Source organism: Sphaerodactylus townsendi, linkage group LG15 (genome assembly GCF_021028975.2).
Source record: "Sphaerodactylus townsendi isolate TG3544 linkage group LG15, MPM_Stown_v2.3, whole genome shotgun sequence".
NCBI classification, from domain to species: Eukaryota; Metazoa; Chordata; class Lepidosauria; order Squamata; family Sphaerodactylidae; genus Sphaerodactylus; species Sphaerodactylus townsendi.
Window position 1 is genome coordinate 21,066,518 of NC_059439.1, and position 25,561 is coordinate 21,092,078.

The 25,561-nt window shown below is 48.3% G+C and overlaps 1 protein-coding gene across 5 annotated transcripts in view; it reads right to left on the reverse strand.

The window, feature by feature from the left end:
* LOC125444923 (rho guanine nucleotide exchange factor 40-like) overlaps positions 1–24,054 on the reverse strand; it is a 47,498-nt gene extending 23,444 nt beyond the window's left edge. For 4 of the 5 annotated variants that reach the window (XM_048517692.1, XM_048517691.1, XM_048517694.1 and 1 more), the window contains exons 1-6: positions 23,737–24,054; positions 15,631–15,828; positions 11,372–13,127; positions 5,280–5,400; positions 2,716–2,821; positions 1,440–1,538 (exon numbers count right to left, since the gene is read on the reverse strand). In XM_048517692.1, coding sequence (XP_048373649.1) covers positions 1,440–1,538; positions 2,716–2,821; positions 5,280–5,400; positions 11,372–13,127; positions 15,631–15,828; positions 23,737–23,790 — 2,334 coding nt within the window. In that variant the 5' untranslated portion in view covers positions 23,791–24,054. The remainder of the gene's footprint in view (positions 1–1,439; positions 1,539–2,715; positions 2,822–5,279; positions 5,401–11,371; positions 13,128–15,630; positions 15,829–23,736) is intronic. The other variant, XM_048517693.1, reaches the window with a different exon arrangement.
* Between the last annotated feature and the right edge of the window lie 1,507 nt (positions 24,055–25,561).

Sequence of the window (25,561 nt, forward strand, 5' to 3'; positions counted from 1 at the left end):
ACAATGGTGGCGAACCTTTGGCACTCCAGATGTTATGGACTACAATTCCCATCAGCAGGGATTGATGGGAATTGTAGTCCACAACATCTGGAGTGCCAAAGGTTCGCCACCACGGTCCTAGTTTATGGAACTGGGAAAATAAATCAAGCGAATATGCAGCAATGGAAAAACTATAACGAGCTTGGTCAATAAAAGACCCTAACAGGAATTTCAAGATTAATGGAAAACGTACTTACATTATTTTTAAATGTAAAAGAAGCAACGAAATGAAATGTACATACTGGAAATGTTACATACAGAGGGAGGATTATTAGTTCGCGGAGGTGATAGTATCGTGTTAATTGCACTGGTGGACAGAACTCAGTAGGTTTCATAAAGTATTCCAAGAAAATACTTGGAAAATAAGACTAGTGATTGTACACCAGGGCTTTTTATTATCCACTTTCTTTTTAAGAATTAAGGTATTTTAGAAATTCTCATTACAAATAATAATTTTTTGTTGATCAACTTGTGCCCTTATCGAATACTATTTGTATAATTCGGTTGGCTCTCAATATTGAGGCTCTCAATATCTAAAAAAGTGAGGAATACAGAGGCATAGCTAGGGAAAATGGAGCCCGGTGCAAAATATGAGTTTTGCTTCCCCCCCTCCCATGTTCGTGTGTTTTTTGTATTTTTAACTGTTATTTCAGTTTTAGGCCTGAAGGGGGCACAGTTTTTAGGCTAGCAGCATCAAAATTTCAGGGTATCTTTAGGGGACTATCCTGATGATACCAGCCAGGTTTGGTGAAGTTTGATTCAGGGGGTCCAAAGTTATGGACTCTCAAAAGTGTAGTCCCCATCTCCTATTAGCTCCCATTGGAAATAATGGGGGATGGGGCACCGCCTTTGGGAGTCCATAACTTTGGACCCCCTGAACCAAACCTCACCTAATTTGGGCAGGATCATCAGGAGAGTCCCCCGAAAACTCCCTGAAATTTTGGCACTGCTAGTCTAAAAACTGTGCCCCCTGCAGGCCAAAAACTGAAAACACTAAAAAATACAAAAAACCTGAATTTTTTGCTCCCCCTCCCCCAACACATGCACCCCATCCCCCTTGTAGCTACGCCTCTGGAGGAAAATCACAACAGTTTGCTCAGAAAGCAGGGTTCAGGTCATGATGGCATACGCTTTTTAAAACCTGTTCATCTCTCTGCAGGACTCTGGCCACTTCCGCACATGCAGATTAATGCACTTTCAATTCACTTTCACGGTTGTTTGCAAGTGGACTTTGCCATTCTGCACAGTAAAATCCAGCTGTGAAGTGCATTGAAAGTGGATTGAAAGTGCATTATTCTGCAGGTGCGGAAGGGGCCTCTATCTCCACATTCTGCCATCCTTTCTGACACATACAGCTCTCCGAACAATTGGCCTGTCAGGCTGCCCCACTGAAAACTTACCACAGCAGGTTCCAAGGCCAGCTCCTCTTCATGGGGTACAAAACGGTCATCAGGGGGTAAGATCACTAGCAGCCGACTCACCGGTGGTGGGGAACCCTCCTAAAAGAAAATGGCTGGGTTTTCATGCAGGCAGATGAGTAAGTCGCTCGAAGCCAGATCTGAGGGAGCTTCCCAGCAAGTAAAGGCATCGTTTTGCCCTTCCTACTGTAATACGGTTCTCTCTGATTGGCATCGTTTTCAACTAATTCTACTTTAAAAGTTCACACCAGTGAATATGGTTTTTAATCTGCAAAAATGCAGATTGTTAAATTGGTCTGTATGTATAATTAGGACTACGCTCAGATGACTGAGCATGAATTTCATTTAGTATATCTGACGGATAAGGTTTTTAATCCTAATTTTAAATTTAAAGTATGTTTAAAATTAATATTTATGAATGTAAATCCCTTTGATATCTATCTGGTCAATGACTGTCAATAAATATTCATTCGTTCATTACTCTATGAGACTCTAGGCAACATGATGCTATGTTTGCGCAGTGGCGTAGGAGGTTAAGAGCTCGTGTATCTAATCAGGAGGGACCGGGTTTGATTCCCTGCTCTGCCGCCTGAGCTGTGGAGGCTTATCTGGGGAATTCAGATTAGCCTGTACACTCCCACACACGCCAGCTGGGTGACCTTGGGCTAGTCACAGCTGTTTGGAGCTCTCTCAGCCCCACCTACCTCACAGGGTGTTTGTTGTGAGGGGGGAAGGGCAAGGAGATTGTAAGCCCCTTTGAGTCTCCTGCAGGAGAGAAAGGGGGGATATAAATCCAAACTCTTCTTCTTCTTCTTTTCTTTTTAAAAAAGAGATGTTACTTTATCTCAATAATAATTTATATAAGTGTTTTTTAAAAAATCTTAATAAACAAAAGAAGAAGAAGAGTTGGATTTATATCCTCCCTTTCTCTCCTGTAAGGAGACTCAAAAGGGCTGCCAATCTCCTTTCCCTCCCCCGCCCCCACAACAAACACCCTGTGAGGTAGTGGGGCTGAGAGAGCTCAGAAGAACTGTGACTAACCCAACGTCACCCAGCTGGCATGTGCTTCAGTGCACAGGCTAATCTGGCTCACCAGATAAGCCTCCACAGCTCAAGCAGCAGAGCAGGGAATCAAACCCAGTTCTCCAGATTAGAGTGCACCTGCTCTTAACCACTATGCCACTGAAGCAGATCAACATGACCCAAAGAGGAATGAGGGTGAGGAATGGCGGGGGTGCATGGAAAAAGTGCTCCATACCTGAAACATCCTCAAAGCTGGTAACAGCACAGGAGCCTGGAGGGCCCAGTCATCCACTTGGCTCAGGTCCAACAGCACCGTCACCCCTACGGCCTTCTGTTCTTTTCTGGAATATTTGCAAAGAAAGGAAGAATGAGGCCACAGTTCACCTCACAAGGTCAGGCTCGCTCAGCAGGGATTTGCACATATGGCAGCTGGCCAGGACATTTCACTTGTAAGCCCTGCTAACAACTATTATCAAGCACTGATTCTTTACATAACCCTGATTATCACTCCGCCACAAGCCTTGGCTGATTCAGCATGGGCCAAAAACAGCAGTGTGAAAATGGTGTGAAAACAGTATAAACCCTTTTACACCATTTTCACACCGTTTTCACACTGCTGTTTTTGGCCCATGCGGAATCAGCCCTTGATTACATCCATTTTACAGGCAGGAAGGTTGTGCAGAACTGAGATTCCCCCTTCCATCTGCACATGGGTATGTTCCTTCCTTTTGGGGTTCTGATGTATGTTTAGCAAATCGGGCACAGAAGAACATACCTTGAAGGACTTACCTTGTTGTTCCCTCATGTAAAAACTCCTTTTAAAGAAATAATTAACACGGGGTGGATAGTTCCTAAACTGAACAGTTCATATACATGCAATAAGTTTATGCTAACAGAGATGATGAAGAAGAAGAAGGAGGAGGAGGAGGAGGAGGAGGAGGAGGAGGAGGAGGAGGAGGAGGAGAAGAAGAAGGAGAAGGAGAGGAAGAGGAGGAGTAGTTTGGATTTATATCCCCCCTTTCTCTCCTGTAGGAGACTCAAGGGGGCTTACAATCTCCTTGCCCTTCCCCCCTTACAACAAACACCCTGTGAGGTGGGTGGGGCTGAGAGAGCTCCGAGAAGCTGTGACTAGCCCAAGGTCACCCAGCTGGCATGAGTGGAGTGTACAGGCGGCAGAGCTGGGAATCAAACCCGGTACCTCCAGATTAGACACATGAGCTCTTAACCTCCTACGGAACTGCTGCTCCTATTGCAGATTAAGGATGGGGGAGCGGGAAAAATACCCCAACCGAGTGTAAAACGGCACAGCTAATTCTACATTCTCTGCACTCTGCCACTTTACTGTGGAATTGCCCACTCTGGCTGGGAAAATTCTTATAGATTTGAAGGTGGTGCCTTATGAGGATAGAGTTTGAGGCAAGGGAGAGAACTCAGCAGAGATATGGTGTCAGAATCCAATCTTGGAAGCTTCTGTTTCCTCCATGGGAGCTGATCTCTAGAAATGAGTTGTCAACCCAGAACTCCAGGCACTTTGAGTTCGACCACCCAACCTGACTATGAGCTCACTGCGCTGCATGGCTAGACCAGACTTTCCTTCTCAGCTGACTGTCAAGAGCAAAAATACTGCAAATGTAAACTGATTTAAAACCCGTTAGACCAATGATGGCGAACCTTTTCGAGATCAAGTGCCCAAATCGCAACCCAAAACCCACTAATTTATCGCAAAGTGCCAACACGGCAATTTAACCTGAATGCTGAGGTTTTAGTTTAGAAAAAACCGGTTGGCTCCAAGGTGCGCGTTACTCGGGAGTAAGCTTGGTGGTAGTCGGTGGCTTTGTTTTGAAGCAACCGTGCAACTCTTCAAACGGGTGAATCACGACCCTAGGAGGGTTTACTCAGAAGCAAGCCCCATTGCCAGCAACCGAGCTTACTCCCTGGTAAAGGATCACGCTTTAGTTCTTCACATGAAAATCAGTGGGGTTTAACAGCGCTTAACACGGTTACCTACACTGCTTCCCCAAAACTAGGTCTTAGGTTTAATGCTAATAATCGAGCCCAAGCCAGCCTAGATTGGGGGAGGGCGACTCTGTTTGTGCTTGCCCACAGAGAGGGCTCTGAGTGCCACCTCTGGCACCTGTGCCATAGGTTCACCACCACTGCATTAGACTGTTCTGTTTTCTCCCAGCGGTTTCCTGGGGATGGTGGTTTTGTGAGGTTGCGGAGGACAATTTGCAGCAAGTGCTCCGCCCCTTGCACCAAACTATTTTATGGTGTTTCATTTCCTAAGGGAGTCCCAACAATCACCAGGGGGCATACATTGACCAGGGGGCATACATTGAAAATGCTGGAAGAATTAGGTCTAATAAAAGGAAACATTTCTTCACGCAATGCGTGATTGGTGTTTGGAATATGCTGCTGCAGGAGGTGGTGATAGCCACTAACCTGGATAGCTTTAAAAAGGGCTTGGACAGATTTATGGAGAAGTCAATCTATGGCTATGAGATTGCAAATGCCTTAGCAGACCAGGTGCTCGGGAGCAGCAGCAGCAGCAGCAGAAGGCCATTGCTTTCACACTCTGCATGTGAGCTCCCAAAGGCATCTGGTGGGCCACTGCGAGTAGCAGAGAGCTGGACAAGATGGACTCTGGTCTGATCCAGAGGCTTGTTCTTATGTTCTTAATCAACCCCGTTTAAAACTCCTTTGCATTTGTAAAGCACCAGGTGATCTAGACAAGTTGTCATGTGCATTTCCTGTGAATCATCCTAGGATTTCTTCTCTGGGAGGCATGTTTTTTTTCACCTGAGAAGTGAGTGAAGGTATCTCAGGGTGTTGACCAAAACTTCTTGCCCTGGGGGCAGTCCATCACGAACAAACTGAGGCACCACAGTCAGCAAAGGCCGTCCAGCCCTGTCCATTCCTCCTGTTGGGATGAAACACAAGGAAATCACAAAGCCTAGCTCTACGCCGCCGGTTTGCCAGTAACTGGGGGCAGCTTTCAGACCACAAATTAGCTACCTCGTGGTAGCTATCCAAACTGGGTAACTGGTCAGGGGTCCAATCACAGTGTAGTCATGATTGACACTTTTTCCTTCCTGTGAGGAAATTACCCACATGGAGAGAAAAAGCGATGCAGTGATTAGATTGCTGGAGTAGGATAAAACATTAGACAGTAGATTCCACAGGAATATAATCAGACGGAATCACTCCCAAGAGGAAAAAGGATAAATCCAATCTCATCTAGAACAGGATTTCGAAGATAAAACGGAGTATGTACTCTTTGGAAAGACCCTAGATCTGTGGTGGCGAACCTTTGGCACTCCAGATGTTATGGACTACAATTCCCATCAGCCCCTGTCAGCATGGCATGCTGGCAGGGGCTGATCCTGAGTATAAGACCATAACATCTGGAGTCTCGCCGCCACCAGATGCATGCATTTACCCATTGATACATGGTTTATTATAATGATGTATTAGGTTATGGGACACAGAAGACAGATTTTGGCACAGGTCAGCAACATACATAAGCCATATTCTTGTACCAAACAAAAAAAATAAGGTGTTTTTCCCCCTGAAATCACAGGACGAACCTCTGAGCTCATTCTCCATAAAAACAAAACACAAAACCTTGTGGCCCCATCTTCCCAGCATTATGTTACCGTTCAGGGTTGGAAAAAGCCTTCTAATTTCCACTGATCCAAAAAATTCCATTTCCTGTAAGCACATACCATTTTATTAGCTCCACGGCAGCAGTTATACAACATACAGTGTGCAGACAGGGCTCTCTAGTTTGAGAGATGAAGGGCTCTCCAGATACTCAGGCCTTGTATTACCTCTCAGAAGCGATTCACACTGTATAAAGTCTACGGACATCTGAACTATTGCTAGGCTTGTGGGGACTTGACTGGAAATCGGGAAATTGGTGGGGGTGGCCCCAATCCAAACAGGGTCTGCATTTGCCTGGAAGTGAAGTTCATGGAGTTGAATTCTCAGCTTATGCCTGTCAACAGTCCAATGGTTAGAGCAGCCATTCTCAACCAGGGTTCCGTGACACCCTGGTGTGCCGTGAGCATGTCCCAGGGGTACCGCGGCAACACTACTGCCCCCCCTCATTTTTGTGGTGTCTCCCACCGGCGCCAGCAAGGACATGGAGCTGGCCCATGGGGCAGGGCCTGCCACAAGGTCAGCAGCCACCCCCCCCCCCAGTGCTTCCCTTCACCCTGGGAGGGGAAGGTGGGGGTGTGGCAAGCAGGGGCAATGGGAGTGGAAGGTGGAGGGTGACGGCAGGGGTACCGTGAGATATGAAGAGTGAGGTCAAGGGTACCCTGACCTCGAAATGGTTGGGAAACACTGGGTTAGAGTAATGGACTAGATCTAGGAGATTCAGGTTTGTACCCCCACTCTGACATCCCCCTCTTTAGAGAAGAAGAAGAGAAGAGTTTGGATTTATATCCAACCTTTGTCTCCTGTAAGGTGACTCAAGGTGGCCTACAAGCTCCTTTCCCTTCCTCTCCCCACAACAGAAACCTTGTGAGGTCGATGGAGCTGAGAGAGTTCTGAGAAAACTGTGACCAGCTCAAGGTCATCCAGCAGGAATGTAGGAGTGTGGCAACACATCTGGTTCACCAGATAAGCCTCTGCCACTCAGGTGGAGGAGTGGGAGATCAAACCCGGTTCTCCAGATTGGAATCCCCCTGCTCTTATCCACTAAACCCACTGGCTCTACCATGATGTTTGTTTGCACTCACCCCCTCGAAATGATTCACGGCTGTTGTGAGGAGTTTTCCCCCTTTTTAAAAGTTATTTGTTGAATCAATTCATCAGTGTTTCTTGCTGTGATTCTCTAAAACTTGTATAATGGATGCCTCTAAGAGTTTACATCCCCCCAAATAAAAACCCCCACAGAAATGATGAAAATAAACAGGCAAGGGGGAACAGAGTGACCTCAGTGACACTATAAAATGGGGCCAAGGAGAAAGTTCATGGAGGCTTCTTCCGCACATGCAGAATAATGCACTTTCAAACTGATTTCAATGCTCTTTGAAGCTGTGCGGAATAGCAAAATCCATTTGCAAACAGTTGTGAAAGTGGTTTGAAAATGCATTATTCTGCGTGTGTGGAAGAGGTCGGACATGGGAAACATAGTAAATAAATCACACAGCAAGTGAAAATGTTTTAAAAACATTTCAGACTAAATAGTCCTTTTAAAAGGAGATTCATTTAAAACATTTTGAGGCTGGAAATAAAACGTTTTTGGAACCAAAGGTTGGGAGGAACAATGCGGAACTCCATGGTGGAAATGTTTTGTTTCCTGCCTCAAAACATTTTAAAAGGTTTGTGCGAAAAGAGCCTGTGTCAGTGACATGCTCTCAGTCTAATCGACCTCACAGAGACAAAGGAGAATGTTTTCAGCTCCTTTGGGTACCCTACAGGGGAAAAAAGTGGGGTACAAATGAAATAAATGTATAATGTGAATTGTCAATCTGGTATTTCTACCTCTTTTTTAGCAACTTGGAATTGATTGCAACCATGGAATTTACACAGTGATCTACAAAAAAAAATTGAAATTGAGCCATACCCCCCTCCCTCCGAGAGAAATCTTATCCAATGCGGCTTCCTATCTATTATGTTAATCTGCTCCTAGAAATACCACCATGGAATTTCTTCTACTATTCCTGCCCACCCTAAGGGCCTTCTCAGATAACCTTTGCAATGGATGGGAAATGCAGAACATTGTTGTAAGGATTCCAAAGGTCTCCGCAGCATTCATAGAAGACGGACCATATTTGCCTCACATATCTGAGGAGGCTTTTAAAACACTCTTTTGTGGAAACTAGGTCCACCAATCGTTATTAGCTAGGTGGAACCTCCAGGTTAAGAGGCAGTATAGCTGTAAATACCTAGATCAGTGTTGGCGAACCTTTTTGAGACCGAGTGCCCAAATTGCAACCCAAAACCCACTTATTTATCACCAAGTGCCTACATGGCAATTTAACCTGAACACTGAGGTTTTAGTTTAGAAAAAACGGTTGGCTCTGAGGCATGCGTTACTCAGCAGTAAGCTTGGTGGCATTGGTGGCTTTGCTTTGAAGCAACCGTGCAACTCTTCCAACAGGTGAATCATGACCCTAGGAGGGTTTACTCAGAAGCAAGCCCCATTGCCAGCAACCGAGCTCACTCCCAGGTAAAGGATCGCACTTTCGTTCTTCGCATGAAAATCAGTGGGGTTGAACAGTGCTTAACAGGGTTACCTACACTGCTTCCCCAAAACTAGGTCTTAGGTTTAATGCTAATAATCAAGTCCAGCAGCCCAGGCCAGTCTGGATGGGGGGGGGGGGCACTCTGTTAGCGTGTGCCCACAGAAAGGGCTCTGAGTGCCACCTCTGGAACCCATGCCATAGGTTCGCCACCACTGACCTAGATACATAGAACAAGCAACAGGAGCTGTCTGCATGTATCGCACCCAGTTTATCAGCTTTCATAAGATCTGGCTGCTACTTTAATCAGAGAGACTTTGGGGGGGAGAGTTCTTAGGAGTCAGTAACACAACAGCCTCTAAAAGCAATTTTCCCTTTCATCCCCTCCTCCCCTTTCCTCCTTTCTGTTCTGTCTCTGCTTATGCTTCCAATCAACCCCCTCGAGGAAGTCTGCCTCTCATTTTAAAAGCGGCATGCCCTTCTGTAACGTGATCACGGTCTGGCGTTATTTTGAGCTGTGTTTTGTGGCTTCGGCTCAGGGAGCGGTTTTTTTTGCAAACCGTTGTGATGTGGCCACAGTGAGGTGGTCTGTTTGCCTCAGCCTCTGTAACACTCAGCAAGACAGCTGGATGCTGGTTAAAAGACAGCCGGATTGGGCAGCTTAAAAACACCATTTTCCCCAGAGATATCTTGGATTTTGGGACGTGAACCTGGGTTATAATGTCCAACAGTTCAAGGTATTTTGTGGAGCCAAACGAGGGACGTCCACCACTGCCGGGGCCTGAACCGCCATCAGTCAAGTCCAAGCCATCCTGGTTTGGCTTGGACCTGGCCAAAACCAATGAGGGAGGTGACACTAAGCCAAGCCCCTCCCGGTGCCACTAATGACAACAAGTATACCCACCCCTGAGGTGTAGCAGGCCTTTCTCGCGGCATTGCCTCAGGTAATCGCTTGGGTGGCTTGATTGGAGAACCAGCCCCGTTATACGGCACTCTTCCATGACATTCTATGCACCCCTTTGTAGTTTACTCAGGAAGCAAGGCTGTGTTCAATGGGGCTCACTCTCACAAAAGACTGCAGAAGGCTATTTAGGCTGACCAGACGTCCCGCTTTTGGCAGGACAGTCCCGCCTTTAAACAATTTGTCCCGCGTCCTTCAAATTGTTCTTCAAATTGTCCTGATTTTTGGGAGGCTGGCACACTGCCTTCTGGGGCGCAAGGCAGTGCGGCAGCCTCCTGCGCGCGCGGCTGCAGGGGCACGGCCTTCTGGGGCTTGCCGTTTGCCGCCCTGTGACAGAAGGCAGTGCGCTCCTGAGGCTGCGTGCGCATGTACGCGCGCACGCGGCCGCCTACCCCCCCATCTTGGTTCACAAAGGTGACCATCTGGTCACCTTAGGTTATTACAAGCTAAAGGTAGTCCCCTGTGCAAGCACAGGGTCATTACTGACCTATGGAGTGACATCACATCGCAATGTCTACACTTTATCCTCAGCAAGCTGGGTACTCATTTTGCCAACCTCGGAAGGATGGAAGGCCTTGGTCGGCTATCTGAAACCGACTTCTGTCGAGATCAGACAGGTCGTGAGCACAGTTTTGACTGCAGCTCAGCAGCTTACCACGCTGCGCCACGGGGCTATCATCGCTAAAATTATGAATGAGCATTTTGTTCAAGTAAGGCATTTTGAGTGACTAAGGCGGAAAATCAAAGTGGCACCATCCTAGGAGCACATTATAATGAAGATATGGTATGAACCACCAGGAAATTCTCCTGGACAAACCCACCACTGAAATGAGCAAGGACGCTTCTTCCTCATTTCAGGGTGGCTTGTGCTGATGTGGAAGTTGAGTGGAAAAGGGAACCTGTAAGGGAGTGTCACTTGACCAGCGCAAATAGGAGGCATCTGTGACACTCTCTCCAATGACGGCACAGGCCTTGTCCAGTAGGTGCCTCACATAAGTATAACCCCGATCCAAGCAATATCCATTACAATAAAATTACTTTGATTATACACAGGGCAACATGGCAGGACATTATTCCACCAATTGAGCATTATGGATTGAGTTCAGGGACAATAGGATTTTCAGGGAATAGATACACCACTGCAGGGAGCGGGAAACATCTGAGATCTTTTGTAATGCCTTGCACTTGCAAAGATGGGGAAAATGGCTTAAAATCAGCTGAAATTTACCATGAAATACTCTTTTGTGCTGTTTCTAATTTTTTAAACTAGTCATATTGTACGGCCTATTAGACGCCTCATGCTGTTGGACTGCACTGATGTACACCGTGGTACCTCCCTTGAGTCTCAGGCTCCTTCCGCACATGCAGAATAATGCACTTTCAAACTGCTTTCAGTGCTCTTTGGCTCATTCCGCACACACAGAATAATGCACTTTCAAACTGCTTTCAGTGCTCTTTGAAGCTGTGCGGAATAGCAAAATCCACTTGCAAACAGTTGAGAAAGTGGCTTGAAAACGCATTATTCTGCGTGTGCGGAAGGGGCCTCACAGTGAGAAAAGTGGTCTATAAAGAAATAAACTGCTAAACTAACAACCCACAGAGACGGCGCTGATAAAATGGAAATAATACTGACCCTACCTGGCAATATTCTCTACGCCCTAAAGGTCACGGGAAGGAGAAAAGGAGCCCCTTTTTGAGCATGCTCTTGGCCCAGAACTGACCTGTCAGCAACTTACCTGTTAGCGCAAAGACACCTGACCGTAAAAGGTCCCAGTCTATGGCCTGCTGCAGGGGAACCTCGGCAGGCAGAGAGGCGGGTTGTGTTTCCTCCACTGCCAGTTCAGCTGGAATACTTGGGGCTTCCTCCTGCCCGTCGACACTTGGCTCTTCCTCCCCTGGCAACTTGTTCGACGCTGCTTCTTCCAGACCAGCCTTGAGGCCCTCCTCTCCCACACGATCCCCGTCCGTACCAGCTTTTTGTTCCATGACGCTCTGCTCTTCCATGCCAGGGCTTGCTTCCCCAGCACCAACTGCAGCAGTCTGGTCTTTGGCATCAAAGTCGGGGCCTTCCCTGCCAACGCTCCTTTCTCCGGTACCAACTGTGCCGTCCCCTGTGCCAGCAGAACATTTTTCTGTGCTGTCCTTGGGTTCTTTGGTGCCGATGCTACACTTTCCAGCACCAATGGCCAGCTCATTAATGCCAACACCCTCCTCTTTGGCGCCAGGGGTTTCATCTCCTGTGATGCCACTTATTTCTCCGGTGCCGTTACAATCAGCGATGCCAGCGCAACATTCTTCAGGGCTGGCGGCTTGTTCGCCACTGCCAAAGCTTTCTTCTCCTTTCCCAGCATCCTCTTTTCCTGTACCAACGCAGATCCCTTCCTTTTCTGAGACTGTTAGATCAGTGGAAACCCCTGTTTCTTGATTAGCTGTGTCACACCCTGGCCTGATTCGGCCACCCGCACCTCTCCCAACGCCTTTTTTTCTCCTCCGGTTTCCCTTGGCAGTGCGTCTCGGTGTCACAGAAGCGGGAGATGGGTTTTCATGGCAGACCTCCCTTGACGGAGTGGGATCCCGGTTTACAGATCCCGGCAGCTCTACTTTCTCGAGCCCGCTGCCCTCTGCACTAGCTGCACCGGAAATATTTGGCCGTGCGTCACCTCCAGAGGACTCCTGGTTTGGCCCCAGTTGCCTAGAACCTGGGTTCTCCACCACCTGGGAGGGCTTTGATGTTTGGTCCAAGGCCTGGGTAGGGTTACTTTTATGTAGTTCAGTTCTGTCCTTTGGGCCGCTCCTCTCTTGACTACACTGCTCCGCCTCTTGGTTTTTGCAGACCTTGCGCAAGGCGAAATTCTCCCCGCACCCAGACTTGTGGTGGAGCCAGGCCCGGTGACGCCGGCTCCGGTTCTTGTGGTGTCCCTTGCGGGCGGGCATTGTCTGGATCTGAGCACCACACGTTTCTGGGATCCTGGGTCCCTGGTGCAGAGTGGGGCTGACTTCCAGGAGGTGAACGTACTCGCCCTCGGACTCCCGGCTCTCCCCTCCGGAATGGCGCCCATCCCCTGGACTCCGCGCCCCCAGCACCTCCAAATCTGCAGGGCAGCGCTGCCCCACAATGAACCCGTCCTTGTGCACAAACTGGGGGTACACCAGCTCCGGCCAGGGAAAGCTCAGCACCTTCTCTCCATCAGCCAGCAGACAGCGCTCCAGGCGTCCAACTCGGCGTTCCTTGTTGATGCCGTTAAGCCACTCGACAGTGAAAAGGAAGGGGTAGGAGTCCGGGGGGATAGGTAATTCCTGAATGCCACGGCCCTCCGGTGACAGGCACTTGAGTACCAGGCGTGGGGCACACTCCCGGTGAGGCACCACTTGCAGGTAGAAGTCACCGGGGCAGAGCCGTTGCCAGGGCAACGAACCCAGCTGGACTAGAACTTTCTCCCGAAGACACAGTGGCCAACCCTCATGGCAGAAGACAAAACCGCTGTATTGGGCCTGAGGAATGGAGAAAGAGAGAAGAGGAGAGGGAGAATTATCTGGAAAGTCAGTGTGGTGACATGGTTACAATCACAGGTGGGATCCAGCAGGTTCTCACAGGTTCCCGAGAGCAGGTTACTAATTATTTGTGTGTGCCGAGAGTGGGTTACTAATTGGTGATTTTGCCATGTGATTTTTGCCTTAGTTACGCCCCTCCTCTCAGCAGTAGCGCGCAGAACTTGAAGCAGTCTAGCAGGAGGTGCACCGGCGTGCATGGCAGCCTGCGCCTGTGTGCATTCGTTTCCCGCCCAAGCATCGGCGCAGCGGCTGCAACCTTGCCACAGCCCCACCCAGGAATCCCCCGCCCCCGGAACGCCCGGCCACGCCCCCGTCATGCCCCACCCAGCCCCATTGGCGCTACGCCACAGTTTGAATCCCACCACCATGGGAACCTGTTACTAAAATTTTTGGATCCCACCACTGGTTACAATGTTAGACTAGGATTTGGGAGACCCAGTGACCTAGTGCCAGTCACACACTCTTACCCTAGCCTACCACACAGGGTTGTTGAGAAGATAAAAGGAGAGGAGATCATGTAAACCACCTTTGGTCACAACTTGGGAAAAATGTGGGACATACATGAGGTAAATTTAAAAAAATATATTTAAGACTATGGATACACTGCACTTTAAAAATAACCAGCACCAATAAACTGTATTTCTAGGACATAAATAAATATTGCAATAGGGCTAAAATTTGCTTATTGTGCAAATGCATGCTGTCCATTAGAAATACATCACCTTCCCCCATTGGTATCCAATAATTTAGCATCCATTTCACATTTAAGCATACTTTCATCGTTGTAAGGACTAGAAATTTGCATTTCTAGTCCCTATTTTTGCATGAAAGCTGGGATTCTCAAGGTGCTAAAATCATACATCTGGTTTCTGTCTTTGTGTTTTGAAGCTGTGAAACGCTCCCTCCTCCGGTTATTCAGAAGGAGAGCAGAGCTGGTCATATCCCTAAAACCAATGAAAAAATCTTCTCACGCAGCAAGGCTGTTAATTATAGGACATTTTGAAGGACACTGATTCATACAGACTCCATGAGTCAGAAGCAACCTGATGGCACTTAATACACATACATATCATAGAGTTGGAAAAGCCCACAAGGGCCATCAAGTCTAACCCCCTGCCATGCAGGAATACACAATCAAAGCTCTCCTGACAGATGGCCATCCAGCCTCTGTTTCAAAACCTCCAAAGAAGGAGATTCCACCACCCTCCAAGGTATTCCACTGTCTAACAGCCCTTTCTGTCAGGAAGCAATATTTAGGTGGAATCTCTTTCCCTGCATTTTGAATCAATTACTCCTTGTCCCAGTTTCTGGAGCAGCAGAAAACAAGCTTGCTCCATCTTCAACATGACATCCCTTCAAATATTTAAACATGGCTATCATGTCACCCCTTAACCTTCTCTCCTCCAGACTAGACATACCCAGCTACCTAAGGAGCAGCAGTGGCGTGGGAGGTTAAGAGCTCGTGTATCTAATCTGGAGGAACCGGGTTTGATTCTCAGCTCTGCAGCCTGAGCTGTGGAGGCTTATCTGGGGAATTCAGATTAGCCTGTACACTCCCACACACGCCAGCTGGGTGACCTTGGGCTAGTCACAGCTTCTCGGAGCTCTCTCAGCCCCACCTACCTCACAGGGTGTTTGTTGTGAGGGGGGAAGGGCAAGGAGATTGTAAGCCCCTTTGAGTCTCCTACAGGAGAGAAAGGGGGGATATAAATCCAAACTCTTCTTCCTCTTCTTCTAAGTCTCTCCTCATAAGGCACGGATTCCAGACATTTTATCAATTTAGTCGCCCTCCTCAGGACCCGTTCCAGCTTGTCAATATCCTTCTTGAATTGTAGTGCCAAAACCAGACACAACATTCTAGGTAAGGTCTGACCAATGCAGAATAGAGTGGTACTATTATGTCCCTCAATCTAGACACTAGAGTCCTATTGATGCAGCCCAGAATCGCTTTTGGCTCTCTCGGCTAGCCATATTACCACATTTAATACGTGATTGGTGCTCAGGAGAGATTCAGTGGGGAGTTGTTGTACGGATGGATGATGTAACTGAGATACAACTGAGAGAAACAGCAGTGGCGTAGGAGGTTAAGAGCTCGTGTATCTAATCTGGAGGAACCGGGTTTGATTCCCTGCTCTGCTGCCTGAGCTGTGGAGGCTCATCTGGGGAATTCAGATTAGCCTGTACACTCCCACACATGCCAGCTGGGTGACCTTGGGCTCGTCACAGCTTCTCGGAGCTCTCTCAGCCCCATTCTAGGACACAGTTCTAGGACTGAAGAAAGAGACCCTGAGCTTAGCTTTAGATCAATTTAAGCCTCCGATGGAGGCCTGTGTTGAGACTTCAGCACCAGAACAAACAGCTTTTGTGTTGCCTTGTGCAGGCAGCGATTTCCCGTTCTGAGGGTACTCCAGAGGAATGGAGCCAGACCAATGCAGAGACTCACACAGGCTTCACTCTGGACGCGAGCCAGAATGTGCTTGGCAGGAACGAGGAAGTCAAGGGTATAGCGCAGGGCGTCGTGCTGGTAAGTCCGCTCCAGCACCTCGAAGACCTGGCTCAGCAGGGTGGGGGCAGTGGCTTCGAATGGGGGGTACAAAGCGGCCAGTGTGCTCTGAACGCATTCCTCCACCGGTTCAGGTTCCTGGGAAGACACAAAAGAGAGAGCACGCAGGGTGACATTGGTGAGCATCCAGCAGCCCCTGTGGGCCTGCCCTGCCGTCCCGCACGCCACGAGAGCCTTTGATGGCACTTGTCACTTGAGAATCCACATCCCCTGCACATCGCCACACCATTCAGTCCTCAAAAGAATCACGCTCAGGCTCGGGTTCTAGTCAGCTGTCACGTTGTTTGGTTGCCACACAAGGACCGTAGCCTAATTCGTTGCTCTCATGCGACACAACACCACACAACTCGTGACACGGCTCCGGTGCCAGGGCCACTCCCTTGACCCCTCTCGACATTCTGCCTTGCTCAGCAAGTTAAAAGTCAGGCCGTTTTTTTAATTACCCGCAATACGTTCTAGGGAGCTTCGTGCCTGCAGATGGGTTGCTTCCCCCTACAGGGGAGCCAAATGGAACCGGGCAGCCAGGCAGACGTGGGCAGAGATCAGCCATGTATAAAAGAGAAGGGGGCATGAGGGGGCAGCCCGAAAGAAAGAGTTTGGGAAGGTGCCAAGACCTGGAAACGGAGCAGCCGAGGCTCCATCTGGAATACATTAGCAACTGTGAGCTCATTCCTTCCGCAGCTCCACCCAGCAAAGGAAATGGAGGGGGGGGGGGGCTGGAAGGGAAGAGGGCCAACCGAAAGAAGCAGCCATTATTCCAAATCTTCCAACTGTACTTAATAAAGAGGGACAATAGCCTCCTTTTGCACTGTGCCTACCAGTTGCTAGCAGGAACCAAAGCCACACCTAGGACTGGAACTCTCTTTCTGAGTGTTTTTGGCCTTTTTACGCCACTGGGGGGAAAAATCGGCCCTCAAGCCAGAATCCAGATCAAATGACTTTGCTAATTCAGACTGATTTTGGTTTGTGTTTTGTTTTTGAACGTCGTGGAAAAGTAGGGAATTGGGATACAGCTCCATTTGCAAGAGGTATGCTGGAAAATATACAGGGTTAGGCTATTAAAACTGTCTGTGAGAAAGGATTTGTTTAAAAAAAGTTGCAAGGGAGCTACACTGTTGAATCAACTTTTCCAAAAATTGATAGGTTTGTGCGTGCACTTGTGGGGAAGAGCAGAGCTCTGTGAGAGTTCAAAATTTACTTGTCTGCACTGCTTAAAGCTCACATGTTCGAGAAGGAAGGATATTTTGATAAGTTAGATTCACAAAAGGGAAGCTTCTGTGGCTCAAAGTCATCTGGAAAGCTTTCCTCCTGATTCTAGACCAGGGGTAGGGAACTTTTAACACTCAAATAGCCATTTGGACCCATTTTCCACGGGAAAAGAAAACACTTGGAGCCACAAATAATTTTTGACATTTAAAATAAAGATAACACTATATATGTAGGGGGGGGGTTTTACCTTTTACTCCGCTCATTCTGAGAAGCACATGGATGCGCCCGCCCTGCTGCCTGAGGGGAAGCCCGCGGCGCTCAGCCGAGCCGTGGGCAGTTGAGATTATTGCCCGCCCTGCTGCCTGCAGGGCGGGCAAGGATGGGGCCGGCGGCTCGGCTCGTGGAGCCACAGTGCAAGGGCAGAAGAGCCGCATGCGGCTTTCGAGCCGCAGGTTCCCTACCCCTGTTTTGGACTTATACAGGCTGGTTAAAGTTTGGAAGTGTGAAAGAAAAAAAAACCTCTCCATCTGCACAAGAGAAGTCTGAACGTTTTAAGAAAACCCTAAAAACCCTTATTTGTATGATATTAAATAGATTTTTTTCTTCCATTTACATTTTTATTTTACTGTTTTAAAGATAATTTGAAAGATTCTGTGAGGTTAAGTTAGGCTATGCTAGGGTGCAGCCAACTCAAGCTGATCCCCATTAAGGGATTTGGCCTGGACCAACTTTTTCTTATTGCTCTTCTTTCACTAGTTGTGATTGTGGGGGGGCAGGAACCTTCTTCGTGTCTGGACAGCCACCTGGAGGCACCATGGATCGAACCCTTGACATTCGCATGCAAAACACATGCTCTTTCCGTAGGCAATGTGACTATCCTCTGCCTTCTCCCCAAAACAAAGCTTCAATTGACCTGGTTGCTCGGCTTGCAACTTTAGAAGATGATGGATGACTCGTAGGTGCCTCCTATCGCCACCATGGCTGCCACTTTCTGGAAAGCAGAGACCTGGAGCCAGCCTCTGTGCGGGAAAGTTTTCTATCTGCAGCAGGAAGAGGCAAACCCCCCCCCCCCCTTCCCACGCAGCCACTGGCAGGAAAGAGCCGGGAGGCCCCTTCTTGGCTCAGCCTCTTGGAGAGCGTGCAAGACAGACGGTTGTAGTGGGAACAGCGGCTGCAGAAACACAGACAGACACCTTCCTCTGGGAATAGAGCAGTGATATCCTCTCTCTCTCTCTCTCTCTCTCTCTCTCTCTCTCTCTCTCTCTCTCTCTGGCACCAGCCACAACCTGAATTGCTCCATTTTTGCACCTTGATAAATACAAGTTTTTAAAAGCCTTCTCTAAGAATCCAGTGCCTTGAACAAGCAAGCCCAATGACCTTTTTGCATCCTAAAACCATCAGGTAGCAATCTTTTGAGTTGCCCAGAAATCCTTTCTGCCTGAAAATGTGGCCCGTCTGATAAAGGTAACCATGGAGCTATTCTGGGTCACCCCTGCCTTGTGCGTCAGCCGTTGTTAACCGTTCGTCTCGTTCTGTTGTTCCAGATGAATTAATCTGGAATAACTGCCACACATCCAGATCAGTTTTCATAATCACTGGCGCATTCAGAACATGCACATATATTGAACATGGAAGAGGTACCTGGACTCAAGAAGGAGATTTCGGCATCCGAAATCCCCAGTGTGTACAGGGGCAATTGTGGGTACTGAAGGGAAAGACACACTGGACATACAAACAACAACTTGTATTATTACCAAGTATTTGCATAGTGCATTCAGTTTCTCATTCACATTACCTCAGTAATACTTAAAATAACCCTATAAAGTAGGCAAGTATCGTAGTCAAGATGCTCAAGAGTTGACTGAGAATGCCCATCTGGTGAGTAGGAGTGGATAGAGACCACATACAGTGTCATCTTACACACAGTGTCTGATTTCTAAATCAGTGGGCTTAAAAATGACACAACTCTCCTTAGAATGGCACTGTTGGTCCCTCAGAGCTAATGGAGATTTCATTTTACAGGTGTCAGTCCTTCATATAATCTCGCTGAGGCCCCTTCCGCAAGTGCAGAATAATGCACTTTCAATCCACTTTCAATGCACTCTGCAGCTGGATTTTACTGTGCGGAATAGCAAAATCCACTTGCAAACAATTGTGGAAGTGGATTGAAAGTGAATGATTCTGCATGTGCGGAAGGGCCTGAAATTACACCCTACTTTGAATTGCGTTCTCAGGGCACAGTGCTCACTGACAACTTGGCATCAGGGAGACAAACATCCTACATCAGATACCACAGAGGCAGAACCATCGGTCCCCTAAAATCACCTCAGAGACAGCGGTCATTTTCAATGGCTGCATATCCACTGAGACTCTGAGCAGTGTGGTGTAGGAGGTTAAGAACTTGTGTATCTAATCTGGAGGAACCGGGTTTGATTCCCAGCTCTGCCGCCTGAGCTGTGGAGGCTTATCTGGGGAATTCAAATTAGCCTGTACACTCCCACACACGCCAGCTGGGTGACCTTGGGCTAGTCACAGCTTCTCAGAGCTCTCTCAGCTCCACCTCCCTCACAGGGTGTTTGTTGTGAGGGGGGAAGGGCAAGGAGACTGTCAGCCCCTTTGAGTCTCCTACAGGAGAGAAAAGGGGGATATAAATCCAAACTCTTCTTCTTCTTCTTGGACTATTGAACATGGGAAGATTTACAGCTCACACTGTAAACTATATCTCAAACGAGGAGACACTAAAAATGCAATCCACTTCAATCTAAGGTCATCATATGCTTGCCAATCTGCAGGCAAAGCCTGGAGTCCTCCCGGTATGACAACTGACCGCCGGACTCTGGAGATACATTATCCTGAAGGAAACTGAGGACTCTATGGTATCCACATGGATCTCTGTTTCTTCCTTAATCTTTGGCTTCCCCAAGCACCAACCCTTATCTCTAAGCATTCCCCAAGCCAAAGTGGAAAGTCTAAGATTAACTCTGTAGGACGGCACTGTTCGTGACATACAGGTATACTCCTTCATACAAGAGAAGTCATGCATACCAGTTGCCTTGACTAGGTCAGATAAAGGACTCTTAGGGCAATTCCCCACTGGCAGAGTCGACTCAGTTTAGTACTAGGTTCGACCCAGCAACTCCCACTACCACTGAGTTCGTCCTTGTTCTGTCCCAGTTTTGTCCCCCTCAGAACTGGAATTTCTGATTCCAGTTATGAAGTACAGCTTCTTCCCTGAGTTCAGTATTCTATCTCTAAAAAGGGTCAGCTGTTCTCCGCAGCACTTTGTACTCCGACAGCGTAAACTCAGCTCATACGGTAAAAGGACATAATTCAGCAGCCATCGTTACTACTGGGAGCTTTAGGAAGTTTCAGAAGAGTTTCATGTACGGCTAAGGAGAAGTTCTCTACCAATCCCTATGATTTTAGAAAATCTAACAGAGCAAATCTGATTGAGTTTCTTCCAGACTGTTTCCTCGTTCTATTGTTTGTGGTATGGATTGGAAATTAGATTATGGTTTTGGACAAGGACTATTTAAAAATGTAACCAAATCAATTAAGCATATTAATTGCAATTATTGCCTTTATTGATGGAGCATCCATAGGGTCGCCAACAGGTTTGGAGAAAAATGTCCTGTTCCTTTAATAGAGGCTTAATGTGTAGAAGTTGAAGCTTTAAATGGCATGGAAGTAAATAACATGCCACTAAGCCCATATTAAAAGGATGGGACATTTTTCTCCAGACAGTTGGCAACTCAAGGTGTAAAAAAATATTAAATTCATATGACAATGTATTACGTGATTATTAACTTATGTTTGAAAGATATTTTAATGCGTTGATTTCTATTAATATTATTTTGAAGAAATAAATAAATAAATCTGGGCCTAATACAAAGAGAACAGCGATCAACAGATAGCTTAATAATAAATTCACCCAAGTTGTATAGGTATTCTGCAAATAGTTACCTGTTAGAATTTTGTACATTACAAATCACGTACTTTTAAAAAAAGTTTAGTGTATTCCATATTAAAGATATCCCCAATGAACAGTGCCTTCTCTTGATATGCATTGGGATTTTTTTTTTGTTAAAGCACCTTTTAAAATAGACTTTTAAAATCTTTTTTTTAAATCTCGCTTTTTTAATCAATGGGATTTATCCTCCTGGTTCACCCAGTTTTTGAACCAACATCTTGATAACTAGAATGGCCGTGAATGATATCTGTGTACTTCTGGTTCACATTTATCCTTCTGTCTGCCATCAAGTATGTGGGAATGGTTTGCATGGAGAATAAAAGGCTATTTCCCATCTCCTCCCAAAGCACAGACTTCCCATCTTAGCGAAGTCACTGCATCTAATTCCAGCCCTCACAATTCCGGGATTAGGGACAAAGCGGGGTAGAAAGTATGACATCCAACCAGGGTGAAGCCTAGGAATTAAGTTTTGAAATTAAGCAATGACACTAGGTGCCCGCTGTCGGAGGGGTCTTTGAACCTGCAGCTACCCCAAAAAGCAGTGCCCAAAGGAAGGACAGAAAGAACTGCTAAACCAGGGCTCAGCATGTTATGGTTCCACAGCCAAATGTGGCTCAGCACAGAATCCAACATTTCTCTTTTAAAAAGGAGAGAAAACAAAAATCTATTAAGGTATGGTACATTGGAGGGGAAGGTGAGTGGCTAGAAGAACCAGAACATGAAAGAATGGCAAGGAAAATAAAAATATATGGGGCTGAAGGGTTTGTAAAGATGCTTTGCAGAAAGGGAAAGCATAGAGGGGAACAGTTGCCAGCAATCTAAAAGTCAGCTATGTGCAGAAGCACGCCAGTGCATTAAGACAATTGTGCACAGGGCTCCTGTTTTATGTACTGCTTACTGTAAGATTTCATGTATGCCACTTCCTATTAAAGGACTCGTAGCAATCGGTGTTCAGTTTGCCAAAAAACTTCATGGGCAGGTCAATTGCCAATAGCTCACAGACAGGTCAATTGCCAATAACATTCAGAATGCTATTGTCAGTCACGTAAACATTCTATACGGCTTCTCTGTCGATCTCTGTCTCCAAATGTCAATACAGCTTGGCTCTTTAATTATAAGAAGTCACCGATCCCAGTGTTAAGCCCGCCACATTACATGAACACATGTTTCTCCTAGGGCAAGATGGCTTCAGCGAGGGCCAAGGGGGACAGAGAAGAGGTAGAGGAAAGAAACAGTGTAATCTTTTCTCCACTGGCCTTTTTTATTCCCCTGATTGCCCCCTCCCCAGAAAGCTCCTGATGGAAGATCACAAATGTGTATTTGCTTTAGAAACTCTTTCTCTCTTTCTCTCTCTCTCTCTCTCTCTCTCTCTCTCTCTCTCTCTCTCTGGCTCATTCTGCACATGCAGAATAATGCACTTTCAAACTGCTTTCAGCACTCTTTGAAGCTGTGCGGAATAGCAAAATCCACTTGCAAACAGTTGCGAAAGTGGTTTGAAAACACATTATTTTGCGTGTGTGGAAGGGGCCTCTCTCTCTCTCTGTGTGTGTGTGTGTGTGTGTGTGTGTGTGTGTGTGTGTGTGTGTGTGTGTGTGTGTGTGTGTGTGTGAGTGAAATGGTAAAGCACACCAGTTTCTCCTCTGTCACATTTTCTCTCCGAAACATCCCTTTCCCAATGCCCACCTGAGAAGCACCTACCAAGCCCTGATGCACACAACTCTGTAGGGTGCAGTTTAGCCCCCATGTTATCCAGGTGCATCCTGAAGATGTGGAGGTTTTTCCCCCCCACTGAGCAGCAAATTGCCACTCAACCTTTCTGAAATTCCGTTGGAGGGAAGCCTTGAAAACGCTTTCTAAGGCACCACGCTCTCCATCACCTCCTTCCCCCTTCCCGGATCACAGGACCCAAAAGCCCATCCACAAAAGTTCTCTTGTCACTTTGTGCCCGGGGAAGAGCATCAGTGGCTGATCCTTGGCGATCAGTGGCTGATCCTTGCCAGCATCGCCGGCAGAGATGAGATCGGTTTATCTCCCAGGGATCTCGCTGAGGTGAAACCAGCTAGCAAGCTGGGCAAGTCCTGGCATCGAAGGGCATTTTCCTCTCCCAGATCCTATCAATACTGATGCTTCTTTTCTTCTTCCCCTTCAGGTCTAGAATGACTTACTAGGGTTGTGAGGGAAAGACCAGGGAAGAGAAGGAAAGGGCAGCAACTTCTGGTGGGTTCTAGCTCCTGATGCCCAAACTGCAGGAAACTGGGGGGGGGGGGGGGCGCTTGCAAGTGTCACTTGTGAACAGAGCCACACGCGCGTGCACAAACCACTCTCTCGTATTCCCTGTTCCTTAATCATACCCAAATGCACAATTCCGAACACCAAACGCTGATGGGGAGCTCCACTACATCCATGCAACAGGCCCTGCCGGGGTTATAGCGGGCACCTTCTATTGCCCACCCTTCCTCTTGGCTCATCGGCGATGCCCTTTCACTGAGATGGATCATTAGGAAGATTTGGGCGATCGGCCACGGTCCCACCCCAAGACCAGCCGGCCCTCTCCTCCGTCCTCAGACTGATGCCCTAAGCAGCGCCCCAAATGCACCCTTCCCAATCCCAACCCCCACCCCCCATATTACAAAGCTCCACCTGAGCTCCAACCCCCCCCCCCTCTCATATTGCAAAGCCCTATCGAATCTCATATTGCAAAGCCCTATCCGAATCAACCCCCCAATGTTGCAAAGCCCTACCCCGGGTTCCAAGGGTTTGGGAGGGGTGGAGGGAGGCAGACTCTCTCCCCGCGCGCCTTTGCCTACCCATTCCTGGAGACGTCTCCCGCCTACTCCCGAGCAACCCCCGGGGAGCGCCATGCCAGCCCTCGCTTCCCCGCGCCCGAATGGCTCACCATGGTGCGATGGATGCCCCGACGGGACGGGCTCGGCCGCTCTCCGGCTGCCGCTTGTGCCGCCGCCTGCAGACTCGGCGCTGCCCGGCCCCCTTCTCCGCCCCGGCCGGCCAGCCAGCCCAGCCTGGGGCCACCCCCTGGCAGCGATCCCGGCCCCCGACGCCGCGGCAGCCTGCAGCTGCAGTCCCCGCAGGAGCCCGGCCAAGGGCACGTGGAGGCGCGACTGCGGCAGCGCTTCAGCGGGAGGGGGAGGGGGAGGGGGAGGCGGGGAGCGGGGGAGGGACGGACGGACGGACGGACGGACGGAGGGTGGGTGGGGGGACCAGCCTGGGTGGGCGGCTCTGCTCTCCGCCCCCTGCCAGTGCCCTTGACGGCGATCCACAAACCCCTTCAGCAGAACAATAAAAGCCTGAGGCGGGGGGGGGGGGGGGCTCGAAGTCCCGCTGCAAGGAGAGAGGAGCGTGCCTCTGAGGTTGCACAGAGTGCATGGTTTCCCGTGGCGGGAAGACCACTTTTCTGGCATCTATGTGGGTTCAAGTGCTCAAGGTCGAAAATGCGTTTGCTGGCCTTGAGGAGATGCTCATTGCCTTCCTGGACAATCACACTCAGCTAAGGTCTTCCTCCCTGGTATAGAAGAAGAAGAGTTTGGATTTACAGCCCCCTTTTCTCTCCTGTTAGGAGACTCAAAGGGGCTAACAATCTCGTTTCCCTTCCCCCCTCACAACAAACACCCTGTGAGGTGGGTGGGGCTGAGAGAGCTCCGAGAAGCTGTGACTAGCCCAAGGTCACCCAGCTGGCGTGTGTGGGAGTGTACAGGTTAATCTGATTTCCCCAGATAAGCCTCCACAACTCAAGCAGCAGAGCTGGGAATCAAACCCGGTTCCTCCAGATCAGAGTGCACCTGCTCTTAGCCACTACACCACTGGCGTAGGAGATTCTCATTGCTTTCCTGGATAATAATATTCAGCAAAAGTCTTGCTCCTTGGTAGAGTGCCTCTCAACACGCAGGCTCCTGTGGATGTCGTGGTTGACACCTAGCTAATTGTTCCTAATGTGGAGAAGAATCCCATAAAATGAAGGAATTAATCTGTGGGACTATCTTCAAACAGTGTTTTAAAAAAAAGACTCGTGTGGCATTTCAAAGATTAACACTATTTTATTCTGACAAAAATGTGAGGACAAACCCATTTTGATTCCAGCATAGGTTTCTTGGAGTAGATCCCACTTTGGATGCTGTAAGTGGATCCTCATGGGTGCAAAGGGCTGTCAAGTTGAATTACAGTGGCTCCCACAAGGGGCCTTCAAGGTGATTTAGCAGTTGTGTTTTGCCATTGATTTCCTCTACAGGGCCTTCCTTGGTGGCTTCCCTTCCAAGTAGCAACCCTGCTTTATTTCTAAGATCTGACAAGATCGGGCTGTACCAGAGGTGGGATCCAGCAGGTTCTCACAGGTCCCCGAGAGTAGGTTACTAATTATTTGTGTGTGCTGAGAGGGGGTTACTAATTGGTGACTTTGCCACGTGATTTTTGCCTTAGTTACGCCCCTCCTCTCAGCAGTAGCACGCAAAACTTGAAGCAGTCTGGCAGGAGGTGCACCGGCGTGCGTGGCAGCCTGCGCCTGCGTGCATTCGTTTCCCGCTCAAGGACCTGCGCAGCGGCTGCGTCCTTGCCATAGCCCCGCCCAGTAATGCCCCGCCCCCGGAATGCCCAGCCACGCCCCCGTTGTGCCCTGCCCAG